The 26590-nt window shown below is 52.3% G+C and overlaps 3 protein-coding genes across 13 annotated transcripts; 1 reads left to right on the top strand and 2 right to left on the bottom strand.

The window, feature by feature from the left end:
- Positions 1-18: 18 nt before the first annotated feature.
- Uba52 (ubiquitin A-52 residue ribosomal protein fusion product 1) lies at positions 19-3141 on the bottom strand. Of its 3 annotated transcripts, none has more exons than XM_075987222.1 (4): positions 3029-3141; positions 2199-2312; positions 1941-2027; positions 19-284 (listed from the first exon to the last, which is right to left on the bottom strand). In XM_075987222.1, the coding sequence occupies exons 2-4, from the start codon at positions 2299-2301 to the stop codon at positions 88-90; spliced, it is 387 nt and encodes a 128-aa protein (XP_075843337.1). In that variant the 5' UTR covers positions 2302-2312; positions 3029-3141; the 3' UTR covers positions 19-87. The 3 variants fall into 3 exon arrangements, with proteins under 3 accessions (XP_075843337.1, XP_075843336.1, XP_075843338.1); XM_075987221.1 differs by having other exon boundaries at positions 3025-3104; XM_075987223.1 differs by lacking the exon at positions 3029-3141 and adding an exon at positions 2859-3017 and having other exon boundaries at positions 2199-2309.
- Positions 3142-5474: 2333 nt separating this feature from the next.
- On the bottom strand, positions 5475-16011 carry Kxd1 (KxDL motif containing 1). Of its 6 annotated transcripts, none has more exons than XM_075987212.1 (6): positions 15939-15996; positions 13183-13642; positions 11525-11649; positions 9425-9577; positions 7156-7202; positions 5475-6233 (listed from the first exon to the last, which is right to left on the bottom strand). In XM_075987212.1, the coding sequence occupies exons 3-6, from the start codon at positions 11623-11625 to the stop codon at positions 6001-6003; spliced, it is 534 nt and encodes a 177-aa protein (XP_075843327.1). In that variant the 5' UTR covers positions 11626-11649; positions 13183-13642; positions 15939-15996; the 3' UTR covers positions 5475-6000. The 6 variants fall into 6 exon arrangements, with proteins under 6 accessions (XP_075843327.1, XP_075843325.1, XP_075843324.1 ...); XM_075987210.1 differs by lacking the exon at positions 13183-13642 and adding an exon at positions 14492-14652 and having other exon boundaries at positions 15939-15978; XM_075987209.1 differs by lacking the exon at positions 13183-13642 and having other exon boundaries at positions 15939-16011.
- Positions 16012-19510: 3499 nt separating this feature from the next.
- Fkbp8 (FKBP prolyl isomerase 8) lies at positions 19511-26352 on the top strand. Of its 4 annotated transcripts, none has more exons than XM_075987206.1 (9): positions 19511-19600; positions 20998-21306; positions 22628-22797; positions 22874-22962; positions 23205-23422; positions 24313-24485; positions 25169-25246; positions 25511-25642; positions 25910-26352. In XM_075987206.1, exons 2-9 carry the CDS (start codon positions 21024-21026, stop codon positions 25994-25996), a joined length of 1230 nt encoding a protein of 409 aa, XP_075843321.1. In that variant the 5' UTR covers positions 19511-19600; positions 20998-21023; the 3' UTR covers positions 25997-26352. The 4 variants fall into 4 exon arrangements, with proteins under 4 accessions (XP_075843321.1, XP_075843317.1, XP_075843318.1 ...); XM_075987202.1 differs by having other exon boundaries at positions 23202-23422; XM_075987203.1 differs by lacking the exon at positions 19511-19600 and adding an exon at positions 19670-19797 and having other exon boundaries at positions 23202-23422.
- Positions 26353-26590: the final 238 nt, after the last annotated feature.

The raw sequence follows: 26590 nt of genomic DNA, 5'->3' as shown, positions 1-26590 counted from the left end.
CAGTCACTTGGACACCAGTTACTGCTCCGGTCGATGGAAGGGGACTTTATTTGGTCCCAGGGTCATGGGCCAGTTAATGCCCCGGCTTTATTTGACCTTCTTCTTGGGGCGCAGGTTGTTGGTGTGGCCGCACTTCTTCTTGCGGCAGTTGACTGCACGGGGGTGCAGGCGTGCATAGCACTTGCGGCAGATCATCTTGTCACAGTTGTACTTCTGGGCAAGCTGACGAAGGGACGGCTCGATGATGCCACCACGCAGACGAAGCACCAGGTGCAAAGTGGACTCTGGTGAGAAGGACAGAAGCTGAGCCCTGCCCCTAGAGCTCAGGGAACTCTCTAAAGAGAGTTTTCTGACATTGCTGCCATAGGCCAGCCTGCCCTTAATTAGTAAAGGACTGGGGCTGGAGAGATGGCTCAGTGGTTAAGAGCTCTTGAGGACCTGAATTCAATTCCCAGTACCCATGTGACAGCTCACAACTGTCTTTAATTCCGCTTCCAGGGAACCGAACACCCATGGCAAAATACCAATGTGCATAAAATAAAAACGAATTAACAACAACAACAAAAAAAAAACCCTCAAGACTGAATCAAGCTTTACTACTTTCCCTCTGCCTCCCGAGTGCTAGGATCAAAGGAGTGCGCCACCACCGCGCGGCTCTACTACTTTTGTAATGTACAGAGGCCTCACTACAGGGTAGGCAGCAGAGTCACCGTGCGGGAGCACAGGCAACAAAGGAACAAAAGGAACAGCACGGTGAGGCAGACACCAGAGCCAGGTCCTCCTGCCAGCCGGAATCCTGCCGACACACCCTAATCCTAGACAGGCAGAGGCTTAGCAAAAAGGAGGGGGAAAAAAGGAGCTCCCGGCCTGGAGAGATGGCTGCTCTCACAGAGGACCGGAGTTCAGCTCACAACTGTCTATTATAATTCCTGTTCCAGGGAATCTGACACCCTCACATTGACACACAAGCAGGCAAAACACGGAAAATACATAAAATGCAAATTAACAAATCATTAAAAAAAAAAAAGCTGCCAGTTGCCATGTGGAGGTGGCACAAGCCTTAATCCCAGCACTCAGGAGACAGAGGCAGATCTCTGAGTTCAAGGCCAGGGCCACACTGTGAAAACCCTGTTTCAAACATACACACAAAGGGAAAAAGAGCTGATAATGGTACGTTTACACCAACACACAAATTAAGATTTGATCATTTAAAAAGTGAACAGGGGCCCTTTGCCTGCTCTTCCAAAGGTCCTGAGTTCAATTTCCAGCAACCACAAGGTGGCTCACAACCACCTGTAATGAGATTTGGTGCCCTCTACTGGCCCGCAGGGACACATGCAGGTAGAAGACTATGTAATAAAAAAGTCAACAGGGATGGGTGGCAGAGGCAGGTGTATCTGAGTTTGTGGCTGGCCTGGTCAACAGAGTGGGTTCCTGGACAGGCTCCAAAGCTACAGAGAAACCCTGCCTCAAACACTAAAATAAACAGGCACCATGGGTCACACCTGCAACGCCAGTTCTTGGGGCAACACTGTGGGACCAGCGAGGGCTAAAGTTGAGACTTAGCTTAAAGACAAAACAAAACAGGAAAAAAAACCAATAAAAATAGAAGTAAAGGGCTGGCAAGAAAAGGCACACAAAACAGATGGGCCCAGAGCTAGTTCCAGGACAGGCTCCAAAAACCACAGAGAAACCCTGTCTCGAAAAAAAAACAAAAACAAAAAAAAAAACAAAAAAACAGATGGGCCTGGTGACATGGGTTCAAGTCTGAAGCCCACACAGGTGGAATGGAACCGACTCCATCAAGCTGCTTTCTGACTTCCACAGCCAAGTGACTGGAGCCTACCCCTAACACTTTTTCTTGTGCTACCAGTAAAGAGGCCCATCTACAATGCAAGTCCTCCGCCCAAAAGCCAAATAGCCAGGTTGCTGCCCCTTACCTTTCTGGATGTTGTAATCCGACAGGGTCCGGCCATCCTCCAGCTGCTTGCCGGCAAATATCAGCCTCTGCTGGTCAGGTGGGATGCCTGCACACAGGAGAAACTAGGCTGGCCGCAGCTCCTTCTTGGACGAGCTGGGACCACCGCAATCACAGAGGAATGAGGCTGAGGACTCCAAAGACCTTCCAAAGACCGGTAAGCACTCCAATCAACACCACCCTATCCACAAGACAGAGAGCCCCGAGCAGCCCAGCCCACCTTCCTTGTCTTGGATCTTGGCCTTGACATTCTCGATGGTGTCACTGGGCTCGACCTCAAGAGTGATGGTCTTGCCCGTCAGGGTCTTCACAAAGATCTGCATGTTGGCGTCTGCTAAGCAGAGAAAAGAGACCCATCAGTGACATTTTGCTTGTGTGGGGGCATCTGCCTGAGCAGGCCCGTACCAGTCTTCCACTTCCCCCGGGAAGCTGGGTATTTCTTGTCTAGCTGCCCGAAGTGCGTCCCCAAAGCCCAAACATCCCGGGGACCCCGTGCATTGTCAACTGTCCCAGTCACCACTACCCGGTAGGACGGGGCGCCCAGATCAACAGCATCCCACCCTATAGTCGTGCCTCTCCACTGTCCGCCATCTCAGGGACCGAATATCAAATCACAATAACCTACTTCTCAAGCGCTGACGTGAGTTGTGCACAATCACGCCGATATTTTTTGTTTTATTTTTCCTGTCCTGGAACTAGCTCTTGTAGACCAGGCTACAGGAGATCCTCCTGCCTCTGCCTCCCGAGTGCTGGGCTTAAAGGCGTGCGAGCCCAGGCAGTTTTTGTACCCTGGGTGACCACCAACCCATGGCATAGGCTAGCACTTTGGAACCAAATTCCCAGCATATCTCTGGATAAACCCAGGCCGCGGTTCTTGGACCTTCAGCCTGTGTCTCCGCGTGACCAGGTCCCCCGGCCGAACCCCGGTGGGCATGCACAAGGCCAGAGCGGCGCCCACGGGCCACTACATTCCTCTCGCCGGTTCCCGCCGCGTCCCCGCCCCGGCCCAGCCACCATCAGCCCGTCAGCGACGCAGCCTCACACACCAACCCGCTCGGTCGCCGCGTTGAAAAGAAAGAGGACGGCGGAAGCGGAAACCCCCGAGTCTCCTCTCAGAGCGCCTGCGCACTGAGCACGCTACGCGTCGACGTCACAATCCACACCACGCGTTGTTCCCGCCCCAGGCTTCGCTCGGCGCCATGTTGGGTGCTGGCAAGAGAAGCCGAACGGGTGGAGCTGCGCCACCAACGCGTGAGTGATTCACGCCCCTGAGGGAGCTTCCACAGCTGCCTTCCCGCGTTCCCCAGCCGTCCGGGACACCTTTTTGTTTCTTTAAGGAGGTGTGGTCAGCGTGGTGATGCTCGCGTGTCACTGCAGCAGAGCGGCCTGGGCTAGCTACCAAGCCAGCAGGGTTGCATTATATGCCACTGTCAAAAGCCGGCAAGAGGGCTCAGTGGGAAAGGCATTTACCATCATATGGTGGAGGGAGGGAACCCCTCCTGAACTGTTCTCAGATTTTGACAGGCGCGCACGCATGCAAAAGGAATTAATGTAATGAAGAAAAAAAAAATTTTTTTTCGAGACAGGGTGTCACTCTGTAGACCAGGTTGGCCTCGAACTCGGAGAGCTGCCTGTTTCTTCATGCGTTGCCACCACAGGCTGGCAGAAAAGAAAGAAATTTCAAGAGCCAAGCTGCGCTGGCCCTCACCTTTAATGCTAGCACATGGAAGACAGAGGCTGGAGCACTTCTGGGAGTTCATGGCCAGCCAGAGGTCCCTAATTGTCTCAAAAACTATACACCATTAGACCCTGGAAAGAGGGGTTTAAAGTTCTTGTGAGCTTGGTGATGTGTCTCTTCTTTCTTGAATGTTCCTCCAGGGCATCAGGCAAAAAGCAACTGTATGCGGAACTACCTGGGAAGATACCTTTGAAAATACATCCCCCCCCCCCCCCCCACGGTAGTCTGATCAGGGTTTCCCTCCTCTGGGCCCTCCCAGATTCTCCCTACCCACCCAAATCCACACCCTTCCTTTTCCTCTCTCTCATTAGAAAATAGACATATAATAAAGAACCAAAGAATCGCAGACATAGACACACACATTCATACAACACATCCCATAAAAACACGAAGTTGGAAACCGCAGTATACAACTAAAAGGCAAAAATGCAGACAAAACTTAAAAGACCTCTAAAACCACAATTTTTATTATGTGACTTGCTCTTAAAATGTTGTTTGTATGCCAGCAAGACTCCAGGAGAGAAAACTAATTGTTCATTTGTGAGTGATTATCAGTTGAAGATGGCTTCTGGGGTAGGGACGGAGCGGATGTCCACGTCCCCTTAGCACTGAGGCCCAGCAGGCCCCGTGCATGAGTTCCTATGGCTGCTGTGTTTGGAGACCTTGTGGCCTTGGTGTCCTCCAGGATTTTTACACTCTTCCTGCCTCTTCGTAAGGGTTCCCTGAGTTCTGAGGGGAGGGCTGAGAGTCCCAGGGTCTTTCACTCTGCACTCTGTCCTGCTGTGCTGTGGTTTTCTGTTCATTCCCACCTGCTGAGGTCAGATTCCCAGTCAGCTAGACTAGCTCCTGGGAAGAGTCTGGCTGGCCTTGAACTCAGAGAACAGCCTGCCTCTGCCTTCCTGGGATTAAAGGCGTGTGCTACCACCGCCTGGCCTCTTCACCTCTCTGGGCCAGTCATGCTTTTAAATAAATTAATTTTGAATTTTTCCCTAGTAGTGTACCCCGTGTGCAATACCTGCAAAGGCCAGAAGGGGGCACCGGATCCCCCGGAACCAACTCCAGTTCAGGGGGTCCACCCTGGCCTGCCCTCCCTTCCTTCCTTTCACTAAAGATCACTAACGCTATCTGGCAGTGCTGGAGCTGGACCCTGGGACCTAGTGCCTGCTGTCAGGGCCACCAGGGTATTATCTCCTGGAAGACTATCCAAGGAGCTGGGCCGTGATGACATACACCTTTAATCCAAGCACTTGGGAACCAGAGGCAGATGGGTCTCTGTGAGTGGGAGTTCAGCCTGGTACATAAAGCAAATTTCAGGACAGCCAGGGCTGTTACACAGAGGAAATCCTGTCTCAAAAAAAGAAAGACCAAACCAAAACAAAAATAACAAAAACCCTGCATGGCATGTGGAAGCAGGCGTCCAAGTGGCCATCAGATACAGCTTTCCACAGACCCCCCCCCCAAGCAAGCAGGTGTCAAAGTATCCATCAGATACAGCTTTCCACAGACCCCCCAGCAAGCAGGTGTCAAAGTATCCATCAGACACAGCTTTCCCAGCAGCAAGCAGGTATCCTTGCCAGGGAGAGTGATGTCTCAGAAAAGGTGGTCTAAGAAAAGCTGGCCCAGGATCTGCGCACCAGACCTCACAGGTTTTGATGTTTGGACAGCCCCCCCTCCAGCATGGCTCCCTTGTAACATTCAGAATCTGCCCAAGTACTGGGGTCTGAACCCTAGACAGAAGCAAGCCACAGCTATGCATGATCCTGTTTAGTAAGCCTTTACTGGTAACTTCCCAACAGCATCTGAAACATCGATACAAAAATATTCAATTAGCTGTTTTCTAGGGTGACTGGCCAGCTAGTCTAGAGATGGCTGCTAGTCCTGAGGAACAGCGGCCCACAGAGGGAAGGCTGCCTCTCTTCAACCTTCTTCCTCGCCCAGAATTCAACACGACAGGGAAAAAAGTACTCCACAAAGGACAGGGAGCCCAGAGTCAAGTCAGCAGCTGCCAGAGGGTAGGACAAGCTCAGCCCTGCAGGCACCTTCTACCTCCAGGGGCCCCACCATGGTGTCGGGGACATCTAGCTTTGGTCTCTGGGGACTTGCCCAGGCTGAGTTCAAGGATACACCTGTAGCCAGCCCCACTGCCCCAGCTGGGTGCACGTAGGGGCATGGGGAAGTCCTGCTCTTAGGAGGAGGGCAGGAATTAGGGACCCTGCCTATGACTGAAAGGAGCAGCAGAGCTGACCACTGCTGCTCTGGTCTTTTCTGGGATGGCGGGAGGGGGCTATTCTCCATGCGTCTCTTCCTCATCATCTGTCTGGCTGTGGCCGTTGATGGCAGGAGAACCAGGTCGAATATGTGCCAGGTCCTCAAAGCCAGGACTGAGAGATGCTGAGACAGTGTCAGGGCTGGTGTCACAGGAGCCTGTGCTCTGCTCCGAGGTGGCGATGGTCGTGGTGATACTGGGTGGAATGGGGTCTTCATCTTCATCCTCTAGGAATGAGCCCTCCGGGATGTCTGGGGAAGGGACCCCCATGCTGGTCAAGTCTTCCTGTAAGGATGGCCCCTAAAACGCTTTCCCACCCATGGGGGCATGACTCAGCCCAGGCCCGGGAAGGTGGAAGGCACCGAGGCTCCAGAGTGAGGCCGACTCAGAATGAGCGTGCCCATCTGTCATCCGGTATGGCAGACTGAGGCAGAGCTCTGGAATACAAAGAATTTGAGGCCATCCCGCTGACCTGAAAATTTAAAAGGTGCCCCCTGGGCCATGTACCACATCTGCCCTGCCTCATCTCAGCAGTCTATGGTGGAGACAGGAGGGTCAGGAGCTCAGTATCATCTTTAGGTACATGAAGAATTTGAGGCCAGCTTGGGCTACATGAGACCATGTCTCAAAAACACAAAGCAGGGCTGGAGAGATGGCACAGAGGTTAAGAGCACTGGCTGCTCTTCCAGAGTCCTGAGTTCAACTCCCAGCAACCAGATGGTGACTCACAACCATCTACAATGGGATCTGGGGTCCTCTTCTGGCAGGCAGAATACCACGCAAACAATAAATAAATTTTTACAAAAAAATCCCACAAAGTAAACAAAAGAAACCCCAGGAATCCCACCTGTCACACAGTAGATGAGGTGAGCTCTGACAGAGCTATTACAGCCACAGACCTGAGAACTTGATTCTTTCCCTAGCCCTTGTGACCCCATCTCCTGCCCCACATAGTATCACTTCCCTCTGGGGCAGGCAGGTCTGTTTACCCTTCGTGAAATGGGGTGTTCAGTTCCCACCTCACAGGGCTCCTGGGTATGAGATGAGAGAGCATAGGCATCTCCACCCACCACTCATGGGGCCCTGGGTGGGCACAGCTGTCCAGGCAGCCTTCGGAAGCCAGCCCTAGGCAGAAAGTGCTGGCAGCAGCAGGGTGGTATGGGGCACACTTACGACTGAAAGCCTCTGGGTGCTGCCGGGCCAGCTTCCCCTTCAGTGTCCTGTGGGGAAGGGACAGACAGGGATGAGCCTTCAGCAGTCACCTCACTGTCTCCCGCTAGGCTGCACCCATGGCTCTCCTGTCTCTAGGCTTGGTTCCAGCAGCACCCTGGGGGAGGCGGGGACTGAGATGACAGGAGGTGACCACCATCTTGCTTTCTCTTCTGGCTCCCAGGTGTTGGGGTCAGAGCTCTGTTCATGCCCACCTTGTTTGTTTGGACAGTGTCAGCTGGGCTGTCTGTCTCCGCCTCCCCAGCACCCAGCACCAGAGGATGTTGTGTGCTACCACACCTGACGTTCTTAAACTCATTTTACCTTTAGTGTATGTATGTGCTTGTGTGTGGGTGAGCACACAGGCAGCGCCGAAGGCTGGCTCCAGTTCTCCAGAGCCGGAGTGACGGGCAGTTGAGAACCACCTGACAGAACCAGCACCAATCCCTTCCAGGAACAACACAGTCTTTCCCACTGTGTATCCCTCAGCCTCTATGCCTGATTGTTTAGTATGTTCTGAGGATTTGAACTCAGGTCCTCATGATTGCTCAGCATGTACTCAACCTCTCTTTTTGCTTTCTTGAGACAAAGTCTTGCTGTGTAGCTCAGGCTGGCCTTGAACTCACCAAGTAACCCACTGACCTGGAATTCAAGATCCTTCTGGTTCATGTTCCTGTGTGTTAGGTGTGTGTGGCCACCCAGCAGGCTCTACCATAGGAAGAGGTTGTTGGTCACTGTGCCCTGAAGTCCTGCAGTCCAGGCTTCAGAGCACACAGCAACCACCCTGCTGTCAGGACGAGCACAGAGCTGACTGTCATGTCCTGGGGAAACCACCTGCAGACTCAGCCTGGTGTTACTAGAAATGTGTGCTTCAAGGAAAACTTAGGAGCCTAGAGTAGCAGGACAGCTAAGTACCGGGAGCGGGGGAGGCAGGAGGATAAGAGGTCCAGGGTCATCCTCATCTATATGATGAATCTGCAGTCAGCTTGGGCTACAAGAGACCTTGTCTCAAACAATATCAAGACTGTAATAAAAAAATAAAAACACCATGTGTGGTCACACACACTTTTTTTTTTTTTTTGGTTTTGTTTTTCGAGACAGGGTTTCTCTGTGGCTTTGGAGCCTGTCCTGGAACTAGCTCTGTAGACCAGGCTGGTCTAGAACTCACAGAGATCCGCCTGCCTCTACCTCCGAGTACTGGGATTAAAGGCGTGCGCCACCATGGCCTGGTGGTCACACACACCTTTAATCCCAGCATTAAAGGCAGAGGCAGGTAGATCTCCATGAGTTCAAGGACAGCCTGGCCAAGAGTGAATTCCAAGACAGCCAGAGCTATATAGTGAGACCTTGCCTCAAAAGCAAAACAAAAATAACAAAGAATATTGATAAAAAGAATTAAAGCCAGACACTCGAGGCAGGATCTGAGTTCCATGCCAGTCTGGTCTACAGAGGGAGTCCTAGGATTTGAAGACAGATCCAGAACACCTAGAGCTCAACTGTAAGTAGAGCTCATTTGTCCCCTTGGCTCTCACGAGGCTCCCCAGCCTGGGCTGAAGGAAAGGCTCTAGCTGTCCTGTCACCTGTCGTGATGGCTGAGGCTGTCAGGTATTCTTGTCTTGTCCTGATCCAGGAGCCTGTACCATTGTGAGAAGCAGCAAACTGAACCCTGACTAGTCTCTATCTAGGACCCTGGGCCTCTGCTCTGCCAGCGTCTCAGCCGGCCAGAAGGCCTTCGGCACCAGGAGGCCTAGCCTAGCTACCCAACTGTCACCCTCCTGCCTTATAGCTCCCTCAGAGATCAGAACCGCCTTGTAAAAACATCCAGAATACCCAGGGCTGGAGAGGGCAGAGTGCAGGGTCCTAGTGGGGAGAAGGAGGGAAGAGGAGGGGAGGGTCTTAAAAAAAGGGACCCAGACATGGGCTTTGGAAATAAAGAGGTGCAGAAGGGAGGGGCATTAGGGAAGGCAAGGCGCTTCAGACAGCGAGAAGGGACCTTGGAGAGGAAGGGACTGAGGGTGCAGAGGCTGGCTGAGTCCCTGGGACAGGGTCTTGGCAATGGGGGAGCTTCAGAGTGGAGGAGCAGGGGACCTGCAGAGCTGGATAACACCAAGGAAGGGGCCAATACTGTGGGGGTCCAGATAAAGGTTTGAGAAGATGTGCTCTAAGACAGGGCATGTTCTCAGGATGAGAAGGGCCACAGGGGAGCTCGGGTGGGGGGGGGGGGCGGGACCACCTGATCCTTCGGAAGATGCTGTCCAGGTCCCGTTTCATGTCCACCAAGGTGCGAGTATGGTGCATGAAGCGCTCGCTCATCTGCTGCAGCCGCACGCTAGACAGATTGTTGAAGTTCAGAAGCATCTCATTGGTTTTCTCGAAGCGGTCCAGCCTGGGGGGAGAGGGTCAGAACCCCTGCATCAGGCCTAGGAGCACCATGAGTCACAGCCCCTGCATTCAGTTACAGAGCCATAGCCTGAAGATTTCTGTTGGCTGTACCGGTCACAGGACTCCTACTCATCCTTGAAAACCCATTCAAAGTTACAGAGCCATAGCCTGAAGATTTCTGTTGGCTGTACCGGTAACAGGACCCCTACTCACCCTTCTGCTGCAGCCTGGGTCTTCCATGGAGTTTTTCTGTGCCTGAGTTTCTTCTGACAGGTTCCTGTCACACAGCCTGGCCAGTGGCCCATTCCATGTCCTTGTGTTTGTTTTTTGTTTTTGAGACAGGGTTGCTCTGTGTAGCCCTGGCTGACCTGGAACTCACTCTGTAGTCCACACTGGCCATAGAGCTGCCTGCGTGTCTCACAAATGCTGGGATTCCAGGCATGTGCCACTGTATCCAGACACAGGCTGACATGTTCGTTATTTACTTACTCATTTATTGACTTATTTATTTATTATTTTTGGCTGAGATTTTATTTTTCCCTGAGACAGGGTTTCTCTGTGTAACAGCCCTAGTTGACCTGGAACTCACTCTGTAGACCAACCTGGCCTTGAACGCACAGAGATCCACCTGCCACTGCTTCCTGAGTGCTGGGACTAAAGGCGGGCACCACCACCACCTGGCTTGGCTGACATTCTTTTAAATTTTGGGCTTTTTGTTTGTTTTGGATTTGAGACACAGTCGTCTGGCTATGTAGCCTTGGCTGGCCTGGAACTTACAGAGTGCAGGGACTAAAGGTGTGCGCCACCATGCCAGACCCACAACTATTTTTATCATGTACACAGGTGTTTTGCCTGTGTGCATGTCTGTATACTGTGTGCATAATGTGGATGCAGGGCCTGTGAAGGTCAAGAGGGTTCAAGTGTCCAGGAACTTGAATTAAAGTTGTGAGCTGCTGGGAACAAAACCTTGGCCCTCCTTAAGAGTAGCCAGTGCCAGCCTGGTCTACAAAGCTAGTTCCAGGACAGGCTCCAAAGCCACAGAGAAACGCTGTCTCAAAAAAACCAAAAAAAAAAAAAAAAAAAAAGAGTAGTCAGTGCCAGCCAGACACCTCTAATCCCAGCACTGGGGAGGCAGAGGCAGGTTGATCTCTGTGAGTTCAAGGCCACCCTAGCCTACAAAGTAAGTTCCACGAAGGGAGAAAAAAAGAGTAGCCAGTGCTAGCTGGTTGGTGGTGCACACCTTTAATCCCAGCACTGGGGAGGCAGGTGGGTCTCTGTGAGTCTGAGGCTAGCCTGGTCTACATAGTGAGTTCCAGGACTGCAAGGGCTACATATTGAGACCCTGTCTCAGAAAATAAGTAAATAATATGAGGTGGAGAGCTCCAAGGGAAAACAGTAGCCAACAGCCTCTGGCCTCAGCTGGGAGGGCTGTCCACTATGAACCTGAGGCCTCCGCATGCTTGGCAGACCGAGCCACCAAGTCACACTCAGTCCTATACCTGCCTTTCACTCCAAACCCAGTTGCAATCAGGGTGAGCTTGTCCCAGTGAGGGACTTTGCGCATGAGACTGGACTCCAGGTCCTGTGCCGGTTGTTGGTGGCACACGCCTTTAACCCCAGCATTTGGGAGACAGAGGCAGGCGGATCTCAGTGAGTTTGAGGCCACCTTGGTTTACAAAGCGAGTTCCAAGACAGTCAGGACTGTTACACAGAAAAACCCTGTCTCGGAAAACAGAAAACAAAAAGAAGCTCTTTGCACTCCTCCGGCCTGGGGACAGGAGCCCTTGGCCACCGTCCAGCAATGCACACCTGCAGGCCTGCCCCGGTACCAGGGCCTGGTTTTTCAGGTCAGGATGGAACTGGCTCTGGGGCCAGAAGCTCATTTTCTTTAATTTATCACAACTGTTTGCTGGGGGTGGGGTCCCTTCCCATACCACCATTGCCTGCTCACATGTTCTTCTGCGCCAGGATGATGGCATTGACATCATCAGTGTTCACCATGCTGAGGAAGCGTCCACAGAAGACCCTCGAGGCCGAGTCTGGGGGGTCCATCTCTTTCTCCTTCGCCTCCGATGCCTGAAATGATCAGAACAGGATGTGAAGTCTGCACTAAGGCTGGTGAGGATATCAAGAGCCCATCATGGCCCTAAGAGCTACCACCCAAGCATCAGAATACTTAGGTTGGAACTTGGGGTGTTTGGGGCCATAACAGAGATTCATCCCTAAGAAACAGGTAAGCCATCTACCAGGCAGTGGTGGCACACACCTTCAATCCCAGCACTCAGGAGGCAGAGGCAGGTGGATCTCTGTGAGTTTGAGGCCAGCCTGGTCTACAGAGTGAGTTCCACGACAGGTTCCATAGCTACTGGAAAACCCTGTCTCAAAAAAATCAAAAGAAAAACAAACAAACAGGTAAGCCAGAAGAGCTGAACATGCCTGTGATTCCAGCATTCAGGAAGCTGAGGCAGGAGGATGGAGAGTTATAAGATACCCAGGGTTAAAGAGTGAGACCATCATTCTCCACAGCTAATTCTGCCCCAAAACTCTGACCTTTTCACAGGACAGGTGGGCAATACCCACTGTCCTCACTAGACTTTGCAAAGCGTCAACCCACCTCCCGCCAAATTTGCTCCTGTTTGCTCAGGTTAGGGTTTTGTATCTGGTGTTTGTGGGCCATACAAGGGTGCCATAGCGCTTACCTGATGGTAGGGGACAGACTGCAGGTACCTCTTCTCCCCCAGACAGAGAGGATGGGGATGGCAGAACTCAGTTCCGCTTCCAGTACAGCGAGTGTCCTGAGCCATCTCTTCAGTCTTTCAGTGGCTAGGCCAGCTAGCGTACACGCTTATCTGCTTCCCATTTTGTGTTCAATCAGAGGATTGAACCTGGGTCCATAAATATATTATCACATCAAGTACACCCCCTTCAAGACAGGGTCTCAGGCTGGAGAGATGGCTCAGAGGTTAAGAGCATTGCCTGCTCTTCCAAAGGTCCTGAGTTCAATTCCCAGCAACCACATGGTGGCTCACAACCATCTGTAATGGAGTCTGGTGCCCCTTCTGGCCTGCAGGCTTACACACAGACAGAATATTGTATATATAATAATAATAATAAAAAAAAAAACAGGGTCTCACTATGTAGCCCTGGGTGTCCTGGAATGCCCTATGTAGACCAGGCTGTCAGTAAACTCACAGAGATCTGCTTGCCTCTGCCTCCTGAGTGTTGGGGTCAAGACTGCTTCCCACTACACCCTTCTTGTGTTTCTGAGTCCGTGGTGGTTTAAGACTTGTGAACAGCTGAAGACAAGCTTGAATTCCTGAGCTTGAGGTGACTCACACCTGGAAGCAGAGGCAGGTGAATCTCTTGAGCTCCAGGTGACTCAGACCTGGAAGCAGAGGCAGGTGGATCTCTTGAGCTCCAGGTAACTCACACCTGTCATCTCAGCACTTAGGAGAAGGCAGCAGGAGGATTACTTCACGCTCTAGGCCACCCTAGTCAACAGCCCAGTGACTGTTCCAAGCCAGCCTGGGCTACTCTTTGGGACTTGTCCTCAAAAATGAAACACAATATTCAGCTTTAAAGCTGGCTACATTTTTATCAGCAACTTACAGCTAAGCATTCTAAGCACAAGCGGTCTGCTGGCCTGGCACCTGGCTGGCTGCGGCTCTTAGCATCTGGCAGGCAGGTGATCACCTCTGCAGTACCCCAGTGAGCAGACCAAGAGAGGGAGTCACCGCACCAACCCTTCTCTGGTGTTCAGGAAAAGCCTAGGATCCTCACAAGACGTCGTTGAGAGAGGCCAACACAGCAGTAGGCAAAATTCACACACGGGAGCTGAAGAGGTCAAGCCCCATCCCAGCTACATGGACTAGTCACAAGGGGCTGTAGATGAGTAGGTCAGCTTGGAGATGCTGTCTCAAACAATGATGGGAAGCAGCCAGGCACAGTGGCAGACAGCTGCAGGGGAGCAGGAACGGTGGGGAGGAGGTTAGGGTAGGTAAAGTACTTTGCACGGGGAGCTGATGACTTGCCATGAGGTCGCCAGACACTGCCGGGCATCCATCTGCAACTGTGGAGAGACAGGAGGCAGAGACAAAGCAGCTGGAAGCCCCAAGGCCAGTTAGCCTGGCATGCAGAAAGGTGAATAAGAGATGCTGTCTCAGCCGGGCAGTGGTGGCGCACGCCTTTAATCCCAGCACTCGGGAGGCAGAGGCAGGCGGATCTCTGTGAGTTCGAGGCCAGCCTGGTCTACAGAGCTAGTTCCAGGACAAGCTCCAAAGCCACAGAGAAACCCTGTCTCGAAAAACCAAAAAAAAAAAAAAAAAAAAAAAAGAGATGCTGTCTCAAATACAATAGAAGGCAAGCAGTGTGGTGCCTAACGGTATTCTCTGACCTCCACCAGAAACAAAATATACAGATTTAAGCCAGGTACAGTAGCAGAGGCAGGGAGATCTCTGAGTTTGAGGATAGCCTGGTCTACAGAGTTCCAGGACAGCCAGGGCTACACAGAGAAACCTGGTTTCAGGGAAAAAAGAAAAAGAAGAAACTAGCTATGGGTAGGGCATGGCCTCTGCTGTTCACCCAAGGTGGACACGAAAGATAGATGGTGGTAAACCCAACACACGGCGAGAAGAGTAAAGGCAGAAGGGTTCAACCTTCAACACCAACCAGGACTTCATAGATCTTCCCAGGCACACTGGGCAATCGAGAAGACCCTGTTTCTAGTGGAACATGGCCTGTGACATGGCTCAGTGACTAAAAGGTGCTTGCGATCAAGCCAGAGGGTTCCAGTTCAAGTCCTGGGACACATGGTAGAAAACCCAACTACTGCAAGTTGTCTCCTGAATTCCAGGCATGAAGGTGCATGCCCCTCCCCATAAATAGGATATATATATCATACACATATAAACATACATACATGTACACGTATTGTTTTTTGTTTTTCAAGACAGGGTTTCTCTGAGGTTTTGAAGCTTGTCCTGGAACTAGCTCTTGTAGACCAGGTTGACCTTGACCTGCCAGAAATCCGCCTGCCTCTGCCTTGCCAGTGCTGGGATTAAAGGCGTGCGCCACCACTGCCTGGCATATGTACATATTTCCAAAAAAGAAGAAAAAGACTTGTGGTTAAAGGGTGGAGTCAGACAAGTTAATGGCATCTCTCAGATGCAGAATTTTGATTCAAGATTTTGTTTTAAATTATTAGTCGGGCTGGAGCTGAAATGGTGGCACACAGAGGGCCAGCTTTGGCTATACATATTGAGATCTAGGTCACCCTAGAGATGTACAAAATCCTATCTTAAAACACAGGCCTGGAGCTGGAGAGATGGCTCAGCATTAAGACACTGGCTGTTCTTCTGGAGGTCCCGAGTTCAACTTCCAGCAACCATATGGTAGCTCACAACCAACTGAATTGAGATGTGGTGCCCTTTTCTGGCCTGTAGGCAGACATATAGGCAGAACACTGCATACATAATAACTTTAAAAAAAACCCAAAACACCACAGGCCTGGCGTGACAGCTCATATTTGTCACCCTAGCACTCAAGTGGCTAAAGGATGTTGTAAATTCAAGGCTAATCTGGGCTACACAGTGAGCTCCACACCAGCCTGGGATACTTAAAACTGCCTCAAAATATAAGACAGGTGTGGAAAGGCCTGTGTTTGGCGGTAAGGAAGGCAAAAGATCAAAGTTGCTTTTTGAGTTCCAGGCCAGCATGGGACAAATGAGTCCCTGACCTAAAGCAAGACAACACAGCCAGGCGTGGCAACTCAATGTTCGCAAGTCCCAGCACTCTCGAGAGGTGCACTTTAACGGGCTGAAGGCCAATCTGGGTTACTATCTTAAAAAAACTAATGACTACCCCTAACACTTGGGTGGCTCAAACAGGATTACCAGGAATTGGAGGCTAATTTGAACTATTATCTCAAAACATTAAATCTCCCCCAGGAATGCAAGGCTGACAGCAAGGGCTCTGCGCTTCAAGGTCACAAACAGGAGCACAAGGCGCCCTCGCGCCCCAGTCCTAACCGAACTCGACTCAGCAAACCAAACTCGAAGGGGGAAAAAAAACAAAAAACCAAACCGGATAAGGTGACACTCAAACAAGCATTGAAGCCCCGCCCCTTCAAGAGGGGAAACTGAGGCACGCGCGGACGCCGAGCCGCTCAGGACCCGGGCTGCGCGCGGTCACACAGCCTGGTTCCCATCCGGATCCGCCCGTGCCGCCGCTGCGCAGTCAAGGAAACTGAGGCCGGCTCGGCCGCAGATTCACACAGTGGCCGTCCTTTGCCTCTGCGGCACTGCCCGCGATCTCCCGCCACCCAGCAATCCCGCCCTAGCCCGCCCCGGCGTCGCCGGCCTCGGCACCTGCACATCTGGCGGCCTGGCTCGCGCTTCCGGGATGGGCGCCGCGTTACGTCACTACGCAACGCAACGTCCTTTGCGCCTTCCATCAAGGCGCCGACGAGAGTGCGTGACCCCGCAGCAGGAAGGGGTGGGACCACTCGGTAAGAGGCGCTTACCAGACCGTCAGACGAGTAACCAATCACAGGTTGATTTATGTGCACGCGCAGTGTTCGGAACTTGGTTTCCTAAGCCTTCTGGATGTGGGGAGTTAATTTTTATTAAGTTTTATTAATCTTTTTAAAATTTCGCACGTGTATATAAAATATTTTGAGCTTATTCGCCCCACTTTTGCTTTTAACCCCAGGTGCATGAGTGGTGTCTGTGAAGTCCCAAAGAGGGAGTCGGTTTCCCTGGAACTGAATGATTGGGAGTCTCCTTATGGGTGCTAGAAATCAAACCATGTTCTCTGCAAGAACAAGCACTCTTAACCACTGAGTCAACTTCCAGCACCTAATTTTTTGTTTGTCTTTTTGTTTTTTTGTTTCAAAGACAAGGTGACATGTAGCCCAGATTGGTTTCCAACTTTTCATATAGCTAAGGTCACTGTTAAACTTCTGCTTCTCCTGCTTCTACTTCCTGATATGACAGATGTATGGCCCCCATGTGTGACTTTCAAGTTTTTGAGACATCTCTAGCACAGGCTGCCCTGGTGCACACTATTGTGAGAAACAAACCCCACTCTGTAATAAAAAGACAAGCTAGTGGGGGGCTGGAGAGATGGCTCAGTGGTTAAGAGCATTGCCTGCTCTTCCAAAGGTCCTGAGTTCAATTCCTGGCAACCACATAGTGGCTCACAACCATCTGTAATGAGGTCTGGTGCTCTCTTCTGGCCTGCAGGCATACAGACAGACAGAATATTGTATGCATAATAAATAAATAAAAAGACAAGCTAGTGAAAGAGAAGCAGTTCTGATTTAGTTTTGTTTATTTTTTGTTTTGTTTGTTTTGTGAGACAGGGTTTCTCTTGATAGCCCTGGCTGAGCTGGAACTCACTATTGTAGACCAGGCTGGCCTGGAACTAAAAGATCTGTTTGCTTTTGCCTCCTGAGTGCTGAGATTAAAGGTGTGTACCACCACAGCCTGGCAAAAGTAGTAGTTTTCAAAGTCCTGATCATAAGAACATAAGAAGCCTCTCCTTTTTCCTACAGCCAGATACTCAGAGAGTTAACAGTCTTTGTACACTTTTAGCATTATCTCCTTTATATCCCCATTCTATTCAGGGGACTCAAAGCCTTATCAAATGAATTGTCTGCAGCTTGAGCCTGACTATCCCTTCTCTGATGGCAGACATGTGTTACACAGCAGAATGCTTACAACTTTTCAACCATCCTGAATCTAGAAAGCTCAGACAGAAGCTGCCAGCTTGGGGCAAGAGGGTCCTAGTCCTAGCGCCTCAGGCTCTCCATGACTCTGACAGTCTCTAAGCTCATCTGACATGAAAATGCAAATAATTTCTTACACTATAGGTAGAGGGCTGGCCTTGATCTCGTGGCCATCCTCCTGCCCCAGCCTGCAGGCACTGGCAGTGAAGGCCTGCAGCTCTGTAGCTATCTTTTGGATACTTCTGCAGTTCAAGTACCACAGGAGTTCCATGAGGCACGGGATGCCTGAAAATTTAGCTTTCTCAAGTAACCTGCTTTTTGTCTTTGTTTTTAATGCTTTTATTATTGTATGTATTTGTTTTGCCTACATATATGAACCATATATGTGCCTGCTGCCTATGGAGGTCAGAACCTTGCCAAGTGGAGTTAGAGGTTGTGAGCGGCCACACGGAACTGGAAATTAAACCCTGGTCCTCTGCAAGAGTAGTCAGTGCTCTTAATTTCTGCGCCATCCCTTCAGCCCCTTTCTTTTTTCTTGGTCCTTGCCTTTCTCATTCTGTCTCTTTATCTCTAGCCCCAAGCAGTGTGCTTCCTCTGTTTGTTGTTTAGAAAGAGTCCTGATTCTGGTTGCTGTGACTGTATGGAGGAGCACTAACCCTGAGTTCTGCACTCTGTCGTTAGGTGTGAAAGACCCTTTCTAAAGTGATGAATACCAAGTGTGAAAGCTGCTCAAGTCATTTTCCTAGACTTCATCAGCTCTAGCTGCCTTCGCACTGACTGTGGTAGCACCCCTGGAACCCACTACTGGCTACTGAGAGGCCGAGGTAGGAGTGTCACCACATCCTAAGGCCAGCCTGGGCTGTGTACATAGTGAGACTTTCCTATAAGCTAGGCGGTGGTAGCATAAACCTTTGATCCCAGCACTTGGGAGGCAGAGGCAGGTCATCTCTATGAGTTCTAGACCAGCCTGGTCTACAGAGTGAATTCCACGACAGTGAGGGCTGTTACACAGAGAAACCCTGTCTCAGAAAAAAAATCAAAAATAAATTATCCAAGAGAAAGGACTTTATGATATCATGAAACTACGTGTGAAGGAGATGAGCACCAATAAAGAGGCACACAGCAGGGCAGGGCCAAAGCCAGGGCTCACGGCACAGCTAAGAGCATTGGGTGCTGGGACAATGACATGGGTACCAAGGAAAAGGGCTTACCACCAAGTCTGACAATCTAAGTTCAATCCCTGGACCAGAGGGTTATGAAAGAACTCATTCCTGCAAACGGTCCTTTTGCATTCACATATGTACCAGGGTACATGTTCCTTGCTCCAATATTTAATAAAAAGTCCTGCTGGGCAGTAGCGTTGCACACTTTTAATCCCAACACTCGGAAGGTAGAGACAGGCAGATCTCTGTGTTGATGCCAGCCTGGTCTACAGATGGAGTTCCAGGCAGCAGAAGGATTGCTGCCAGCTTGGTCAGACCTTGACTAATTAAAAAATACAGTATAAAACATGAAAGAAAACACAATAATAAAACTAAAGAATGAGTTGAGCTGGGTGTGGTAGTGCACAAGTTTCATCTCAGCACTAAGCAAGAGGATCTCTGTAAACAGAAGGCTGGCCTGGTCTGGTCTATATGCTCAGACACGGCCCCCCCACTGAAAGGGAGGGAGGAGAGAAAGGGGAGAGGGGAGGGAAGGGGGAGGAGGAAGGAGGGGAGAGAGAGACAGAGAGAGACAGAGAGAGAGAGAGAGAGAGAGAGAGAGAGAGAGAGAGAGAGAGAGAGAGAGGAGAAAATGAGGGAGGGGAAATGAAATAAGTAAAATTGAGTGAACACTCTCCCTGAGAGCTCCCAAACTGGCCTCACACCAGGCAGTTCCGCCACCCTCCCCTACCGAGGTCAGAGTGCTCCCACCTCCCACTCCGTACAAAACACCCCCAGTCTGAGAGTCCCTTTAAGAACAGCCAGCCGAGGCAGGCGGTGGTGGCGCACACCTTTAACCCATAGGCAGGCGGATCTCTGTGAGTTCCAGGCCAGCTAGAGCACAGAGAAACCCTGTCTCGCGGAAAAAAACAAAACAAAACAACAACAACAAAAAAAAAAAACAGCCAGCTGAGCCTAGCAGGAAGGAGGCGGCAACTAGGGCAAGACGGATGTGCGCACAAGCCAATGGGCGGGGCGGCCGCGGCGTGACCAGCCAATGGGCGCACCGGGGGCGGGGCGGCGCGTCTGAAGCTGCTTCCCGAGGCGCGGCGGCCGCGGCTGGGGGCGTAGGACCCCAAGCGGGGTCCCCGAGCCGCAGGCACGTGTGGCGGGGCGCAGCGGGGAAGCCGAGGCTGCGGCCTGGACCTTCCAGGGCTGCGGGGGCCGCGGCATCACGGGGCGGTGGTGTCGGCTGGGCGCGGGACGGCGTTGGGGGTGCGGGGCGCGCGGGGCATTGTGGGGGCTCGGGGCGGGAGGGTCTCCGGTCGCGGCCGGATCCCGGAAGGAACCCCGCAGGTGAGGGTCGCTGGGCAGGGCCGCGGGACTCCGGGGCTTCCTGGGGCTTATGGAGAGGGCCTGACTGTAAGTCGGTGCTGCTGCCGGGCTGAGGAGCTCCGCAGAGAGGCCTGGGGCCAGGGAGACGCTGCAGGATTCCGTATTGGGGTCCCCACTACTCTTGCTTTTATTTTTTTGAGACAGTCTCACGTATTCTACGCTAGACTCCAAAGTGGCTGTGTATCTCGGGCTGGCCTTGAACTCTAGATCTTTTGTCTGTACCTTTCAAGAATTGGGATAACAGGCATGCATTGCCACACCAGGTTTATGGGGTGCTGAGCCTAAAGCGTGCCCGCTAGTTGAGCGCTCTATCAATGAATTACAACCCTAGCGCACATTTTAGATTTCTTGAGGCGGGGTTTCACGTAGTCGTTGAATTCCTTGGCCTTGAATTCTGACCATCTTGCTTCCGCCTCCCAACGGGATGACAGGCCTTTGTCGATGCGTGGCTTCTGTGGTGCCTGGGGATAGAACTCGGGGTTTTGTGCTTGGTAGACAAGTGCCCTATAGGCTAACCTACCTCCCCAGTCAGTACCCTACCGTGATTAAAACCTGGAAGCAAACTTGATGATAGAGGCAGATTGAAACCAGGGTCCCTGATGTTGCTAGAGGTATCCTCAGGGTACAGAGCAAAGACATCTAGCATCTGGCATTGATCCTTTTATACTGGAGCCTTTAGCAGACAAGATAGCCAGAGGCAAGACTCTCTCAAGTGACCCAGAAGCTGTAAAGATGACTGTCCCAAGGCCTCAGGGACTACACTATCCCCACCATCCCCAAACCCTAGCAACTTTTTCTTGTTATTCATTCCAATAACCTTACTTTCTGTCTTGGCTTGTGTGACCTTGGCCAAGTGGCTTTCCCTTTCTGTGCCTGTTCTGTTCTGTGTGTGTGCACGTGTGTGTATAAGTGTGTAAGCTAGGTTTTCCCTACTTTTTGGGTGTTTATAAAGATTATATGGTAATTAGTTCTAATAACAGCCAGCCCATCTGCAGCCTGTGGCTCGGAACTTGAGGTCTGTGTGTTGGTAGGGTGCCCAGTGTATAGATGAGAAATGCAAGCCCTGGTGGTGGTGTCCTGCAGGAAGAACTGTCGCTGAGGGCATTAAAGGGGCTGCCTAGATGGGGTTGTCACTGTAGTGCTTGACTGTCTGTCCCCTAGGGTCAGTTCCTGGTCCCCCCAGCAGCATGGCGTCCTGGGCCGAGCCCTCTGAGCCCGCTGCTCGGCCACCTGCTGGGGTCCCACCATTGGAGGACTTTGAGGTGCTTGATGGGGTAGAAGATGCAGATGGGGAAGAGGAAGAAGAGGAGGAAGAAGATGACCTCAGTGGGCTGCCGCCACTAGAGGATATGGGACAGCTGACAGTGGAGGAGACTGAGCAGCCAGGAGCCCTGGCTCGGGAGTTCCTGGCAGCCACAGAACCTGAGCCAGCCCCAGCCCCAGCCCCTGAAGAGTGGCTGGACATCCTGGGTGAGTGGGAGCGCGAGCAGAGTACGGGGCTGGGGGCCACCTGACCCGGGGACTTCTCCTCTCCTGAGTTTCATTTCCCTTCTGTTCCTACCTGAAGTGACTTTAGGACTTCACTGGCTGTTTTTTATTTATTTATTTCAAGATAACTTACTGTGGAGCCCAGGCTGGCCTTGAACTTTGGATCCTCCTCTTGAGTGCTGGTCTCACAGGCCTGTGTTCTGTGGTTGCCTTCCCAGACTGCTTGAGACAGGCGTGTTTTTGAACTCTGTTCGTTGGCTCACACCTTGGCATGCACCCACAATTTTTAACAGGTTGCTTTTTACCCCCAGTGCTGGTAACAGCAGCTCCAAAGGGCTGAGTCACCTTTCTGGAGCCACACAGCCCTAGCACTGGGTGCAGGAGCTCCAAGCCAACCCCCACTGCATCTTTCCTAAGCATTTGTAGACACGTGACAGGTTCTGAGACTGTGCCACACTCAGCAGAGGTGTCCAGTCCTTTCCAGCCTTTAGCACTCTCTCCTAAAATGCTGTCATCTCGGGGATAGTGCCTTCAGGAATTTTATGCTTTGAGAAGGTTATTTTTGTTTTTATGTTTTTGGTTTTTTTTTTGGTATGAGTGGTGCTAGGGAATAGAACCCATGGTCCCCTGCATGCCAGGCAAAGACTCTACCACTGGGGTTCACTCTCAGTCCCCACTGTGTTTGTTATTTTTGTTTGTTTGTTTGTTTTGTTTTTTTTGAGACAGGGTTTTTCTGTGTAACACCTGTAGCTGTCCTATCTCTTTGTAGACCAGGCTGACCTCAGACTCACAGAGATCCACCTGCCTCTGCTTCCCGAGTGCTGGGGGAATTAAGGGTGTGTGTCAGCACTACCCGGCTCCCCTTGAGATTCTAGGAAGGGGTTCTTAGAATCCAGACCTTGGGAACTGGAGAGCTGATTCAGGGCATTGGCTGCTCTCCTGGAGGACATGGGCTCAAGTCTCAGCGCCTACATGGCTGCTAAGTGTCTGCAGTCCAGTTTCTGGGGATCCGACACCCTCACCTGGACTTTCCTAGCACTTTGTTCATGTAGTGCACAAATGTATATGCAGCAAAATTCCCAGACACATGAATTTAAAAAAAATAAAAAAACTTAAAAAAAAAAAGCAGGACAGATGTTGGCCAGACATCCCTAATGCTGTGCTGTTGGGGGGGCCCAGCCTAGTGATCGAGCCCTGGGATAGAATGTGCAGGTCACCACGACAGCAGCAACGTGAAGGGTGGCTGGCAGTGTAGAGAGCCATGCTGGCCACTAGACTACAGAGCACATCCTGGCCCCTGCAGGGAGCGGACTGCTGCGGAAGAAGACACTGGTCCCTGGCCCGCCAGGCTCTAGCCGCCCTATCAAGGGCCAGGTGGTGACCGTGCACCTGCAGATGTCCCTAGAAAATGGCACCCACGTACAGGAAGAGCCTGAACTGACCTTCACGCTGGGAGACTGTGATGTCATCCAGGTGGGAACTGGGTGGGCAGGTGGGTGGCACCTCACAGGGCCTGGGTTCATGTGACCCTTACTGGCCTGTCCTTCAGGCCTTGGACCTCAGTGTCCCGCTCATGGATGTGGGCGAGACAGCCATGGTCACCGCTGACTCCAAGTACTGCTACGGTCCCCAAGGCAGGTGAGAGATGGCCTGCACATTCACCTGTCCCCACCATCCTTCCTGTTTCACAGAAAGGGAAATTGAGGTTTGGGCTGGCGAATTCACAAGACGCAGATTGCTGTGGGTGATTGATATGGGGCACACCAGGACCTGAGGCCTGGCCTTGTAGGGAGGATGTGGTGGTTGGCAAGGAGGGTGCGGTGGCGGGTGCAGCTGGGTGGCTGGGTCTGAGTGTCTCCTGTTGGCTAACTCCCCAGCAGGAGCCCGTACATCCCCCCCCACGCGGCCCTGTGTCTGGAAGTCACCCTGAAGATGGCAGAGGATGGACCTGACCTAGAGATGCTGAGTGGGCAGGAGCGTGTGGCTCTGGCAAACCGCAAGCGGGAGTGTGGCAATGCCCACTACCAGCGTGCTGACTTTGTGCTGGCTGCCAACTCCTATGACTTGGCCATCAAGGCCATCACCTCCAGTGCCAAAGGTGACTGGCCAGCTAGGATGTGTGTGCGTGTGGAAGTCAGAGGACAATTAGGGAGGCCATTGTGCTCTGCCATGTGTGGAAGGGACTCAGACTCTGTTCCTTAGGCTTTGCAGCAAGCACTTCACCCACTGACCCATCTAGCTAGCCTGCAAGGTGGACAGACATCTGACTGTCATTGGGGTCATAGAACATTCTAGAATATTCCAGAATATAGACAGATTCCTTACTAGCCATAGCCTTCAGGTCAGTGTCTCTTTCCAGACCTGTAGTGACCAGACACGGTGGTGGTCACATGGTCAGAAGCTAAGACAGGAGGATGACAATTTGTAGTCTAGCCTGGGCTACATAGCCAGACCCTGCCTTTGGTGTGAGTGTGTGTGTGCACTTCCAGTTCAGATCAGAGGTGGACACCTGGGGTTTCCCCACCCTCTGCCCACCTTCCTTTCTTTTTTTTTTTTTTCAAAATATTTATTTATTTATTATGTATACAATATTCTGTCTGTGTGTATGCCTGCAGGCCAGCAGAGGGCACCAGACCTCATTACAGATGGTTGTGAGCCACCATGTGGTTGCTGGGAATTGAACTCAGGACCTTCGGAAGAGCAGGCAATGCTCTTAACCTCTGAGCCATCTCTCCAGCCCCCCACCTTCCTTTCTGACACAGTCTATCGTTGAACATGTGACTTGGGGAGAGTTGGGTGGTCAAGCCTGCCTCTGCCCCATGCTGAGATCACAGTCTCGCATATTGCACTTGGCTCCTAAGTGAGCCCTGGGATCACACGACCCTCAGTGGCCTGTGTCTGTCAGCTCGGCATGAGTTAGAGGCCATCCTGAACTACTGATGTGGGGAAGAGGGTGGGGCTCCCTCGAAGTGACTACTCCTCCCACAGTGGACATGACCTGTGAGGAAGAGGAGCAGCTGCTACAACTGAAGGTCAAGTGTCTGAACAACCTTGCGGCTTCGCAGCTGAAGCTGGACCATTACCGTGCAGCACTGCGCTCCTGCAGCCAGGTGCTGGAGCACCAGCCCGACAACATCAAGGCGCTGTTCCGCAAGGGCAAGGTGCGCTGCAGCCAGCCCGTCCATGGTGTGGCCAGGCTGTGTGATTCTCCACCCTGGGCTGGTGGCACTGGGGACATAGCCTCTTTTCCCCACTAATTTCTGTCCCCTCTGCCTGGGTTTGGGCCTAGTGCAGTTGGTTCCGTTTTGTGATGGTGTTGAGGGTACAATTCTGGGGCCTCCCACAGGCCAGAGGTAAAGCAGGAACACATCGGGTATCTGAGAAACTCGCCACCTGCTGCTTATGAAACGCTGGCTGTGTGTGTTTTAGGGGCCTGCCGTGTAGAAGTCAGAGCCCAAAGAGGGATCGTAGGCAAGCATGGCAGCATAGGCCAGCAGTCCCACACCCAGGAGAGGGGCAGGACGGTCACAAGGTCTAGGCCATCTGGGCTACAGCAGAGAAAGCCAGAAAGAACTGCCCCATCGGGGAGACTGCTCCCCAACTCCCGCCCAGGTCCGGTGGGGTTCCTAGGGCTATAGAGTGCTGAGTCTGACTTGAGGCCCCTGAACTCTGAGGGTACATATCCCCAGGTCCCCTGTCCCAGCCCAGCAGATGCCATTGCCCAGCTGTGCCCCACCCTGGTCAGTCTCTGCACCAAATGTGGTGTGAGAGCAGGGACTTAGTGCAAGGCTGAGGAGAGCAAGGCTCTGGATGAATACAGAGAGTGGATGCCCCTCTCCCACAGGTGCTGGCTCAGCAAGGAGAATATAGTGAGGCCATCCCCATCCTGAGGGCTGCCCTGAAGCTGGAGCCTTCCAACAAGGTAAGCAGAACTCTGGTGGGTTTGTCTGGTAAGTCCCCCTATTTGTCTGCCTCTAGTTATTATTGCTGTTCTATCTGCTGGCTTGCCTTTGGGTTGGGGCAGCAGCTCCCTCTTTGTTAGAGCTGATGGGAGCAGTTAGAACCCCCAAGTCCCAGGAGCCCCCACACCTGGCAAGCCTGGGGACCAGAAGAAGGCAGCAGTAGTAATGACAGGCACGTCTGCTGCCTCTTGCATGTGTTCACCAGTCCTCCCCACCTCCCACAGACGATCCATGCAGAGCTCTCAAAGCTGGTGAAGAAGCGTGCTGCACAGCGGAGCACAGAGACCGCCCTGTACCGAAAGATGCTGGGCAACCCCAGCCGGCTGCCCACCAAGTGTCCGGGCAAGGGGGCCTGGGTGAGCTAGGGTGTGGCTGGGCTGAGGGTAGTGCTGGGGATACAGGCTTCTGCCTAGGCAGAAGGGAGGGACTTTGGAGCTGCAGGCTCTTGGTGAGGGTTGGAGGCTCATGCAGAGGAAGAAAATACATTGGAGGAGTGGGTGTTGGGTTTGGGCGTGTGTAGAAGTATCTTAGACATGGTAAAACACTGGCTAGGAGGCCTGTGTTGGTCATGGTGGTTGCTTTGGTGTGCAGCCTGCCTTCCTTACCCCTCCCTTTATTCACAGTCCATCCCATGGAAGTGGCTGTTTGGGGCGACTGCTGTGGCCCTGGGGGGCGTGGCTCTCTCTGTGGTCATTGCTGCCAGGAACTGACTGCCCCCCTGCACACCTGGACCCCGACCTGTGCTCCCCAACTCCCCCCAGGCTCCCTGTCCACTGCCCTCCCTGGCCGAGCCACCTCCTCTGGGTTGGGGGAGCAAGGATTGCGGGTCACACACCCCAACAAGCAGGAAGGACTGAGGCCCTGAAGGGGTACATGGGGTACAGCCCAGGTGGAGGGGCCCCGTTGCTCCAGACCCAACTGTCTCTGTTCCACATCCCTGCCCTCTGGGCTCTGGCCTCAGTTTTTCCCTCTCATTAGGCCTGGGGCAGCCCTTACTACTAGTCCTGCTTACCTGCCCCCTGCCCAGGCTCCCCCACAGTGAATGAAATAAAGCCTCACCCGGCAACCCATTGCTTCCTGAGCCTCCTTCTGCTGAGGCTGGAGCAGAGAAGGCCTGTGAGTCACAGCTGAGCTGGCCCAGCACAACAGCTGCCTTACAGAGGGCTGTGCAGGCTGCACTTGAGAGGACTTCTGCGCAGCCCGCTCTATGCGTTCATCTTGTGGCCATTCTCTGCCTGAAGTTGGGTACTTTTGGGGTCGTGTGGATTCTGGGTCATTTACTTGGTTGATGCTGTGATTTCAAA

Source organism: Microtus pennsylvanicus, chromosome 9 (assembly GCF_037038515.1).
Source record: "Microtus pennsylvanicus isolate mMicPen1 chromosome 9, mMicPen1.hap1, whole genome shotgun sequence".
NCBI lineage: Eukaryota > Metazoa > Chordata > Mammalia > Rodentia > Cricetidae > Microtus > Microtus pennsylvanicus.
The sequence above is the reverse complement of the archived record's forward strand: the minus strand, read 5'-3'. Positions and strand labels throughout refer to the sequence as shown.

What these genes read in the sequence shown, in the direction of transcription:
- Fkbp8 (XM_075987202.1), top strand. Translation starts at nt 21,024, where the DNA reads ATGGCGTCCTGGGCCGAGCCCTCTGAGCCCGCTGCTCGGCCACCTGCT. An exon ending in AGAGTGGCTGGACATCCTGG is followed by an intron (nt 21,307 to 22,627) that starts GTGAGTGGGAGC and finishes TGGCCCCTGCAG; the next exon opens with GGAGCGGACTGCTGCGGAAG. An exon ending in CGCTGTTCCGCAAGGGCAAG is followed by an intron (nt 24,486 to 25,168) that starts GTGCGCTGCAGC and finishes CCTCTCCCACAG; the next exon opens with GTGCTGGCTCAGCAAGGAGA.
- Kxd1 (XM_075987207.1), bottom strand. Translation starts at nt 12,377, where the DNA reads ATGGCTCAGGACACTCGCTGTACTGGAAGCGGAACTGAGTTCTGCCAT. An exon ending in ATCCTGGCGCAGAAGAACAT is followed by an intron (nt 9,578 to 11,524) that starts GTGAGCAGGCAA and finishes CTCTCCCCCCAG; the next exon opens with GCTGGACCGCTTCGAGAAAA. An exon ending in AGCATCTTCCGAAGGATCAG is followed by an intron (nt 7,203 to 9,424) that starts GTGGTCCCGCCC and finishes CCTTCCCCACAG; the next exon opens with GACACTGAAGGGGAAGCTGG.
- Uba52 (XM_075987222.1), bottom strand. Translation starts at nt 2,301, where the DNA reads ATGCAGATCTTTGTGAAGACCCTGACGGGCAAGACCATCACTCTTGAG. An exon ending in CAAGATCCAAGACAAGGAAG is followed by an intron (nt 2,028 to 2,198) that starts GTGGGCTGGGCT and finishes TCCTGTGTGCAG; the next exon opens with GCATCCCACCTGACCAGCAG. An exon ending in GGATTACAACATCCAGAAAG is followed by an intron (nt 285 to 1,940) that starts GTAAGGGGCAGC and finishes CCTTCTCACCAG; the next exon opens with AGTCCACTTTGCACCTGGTG.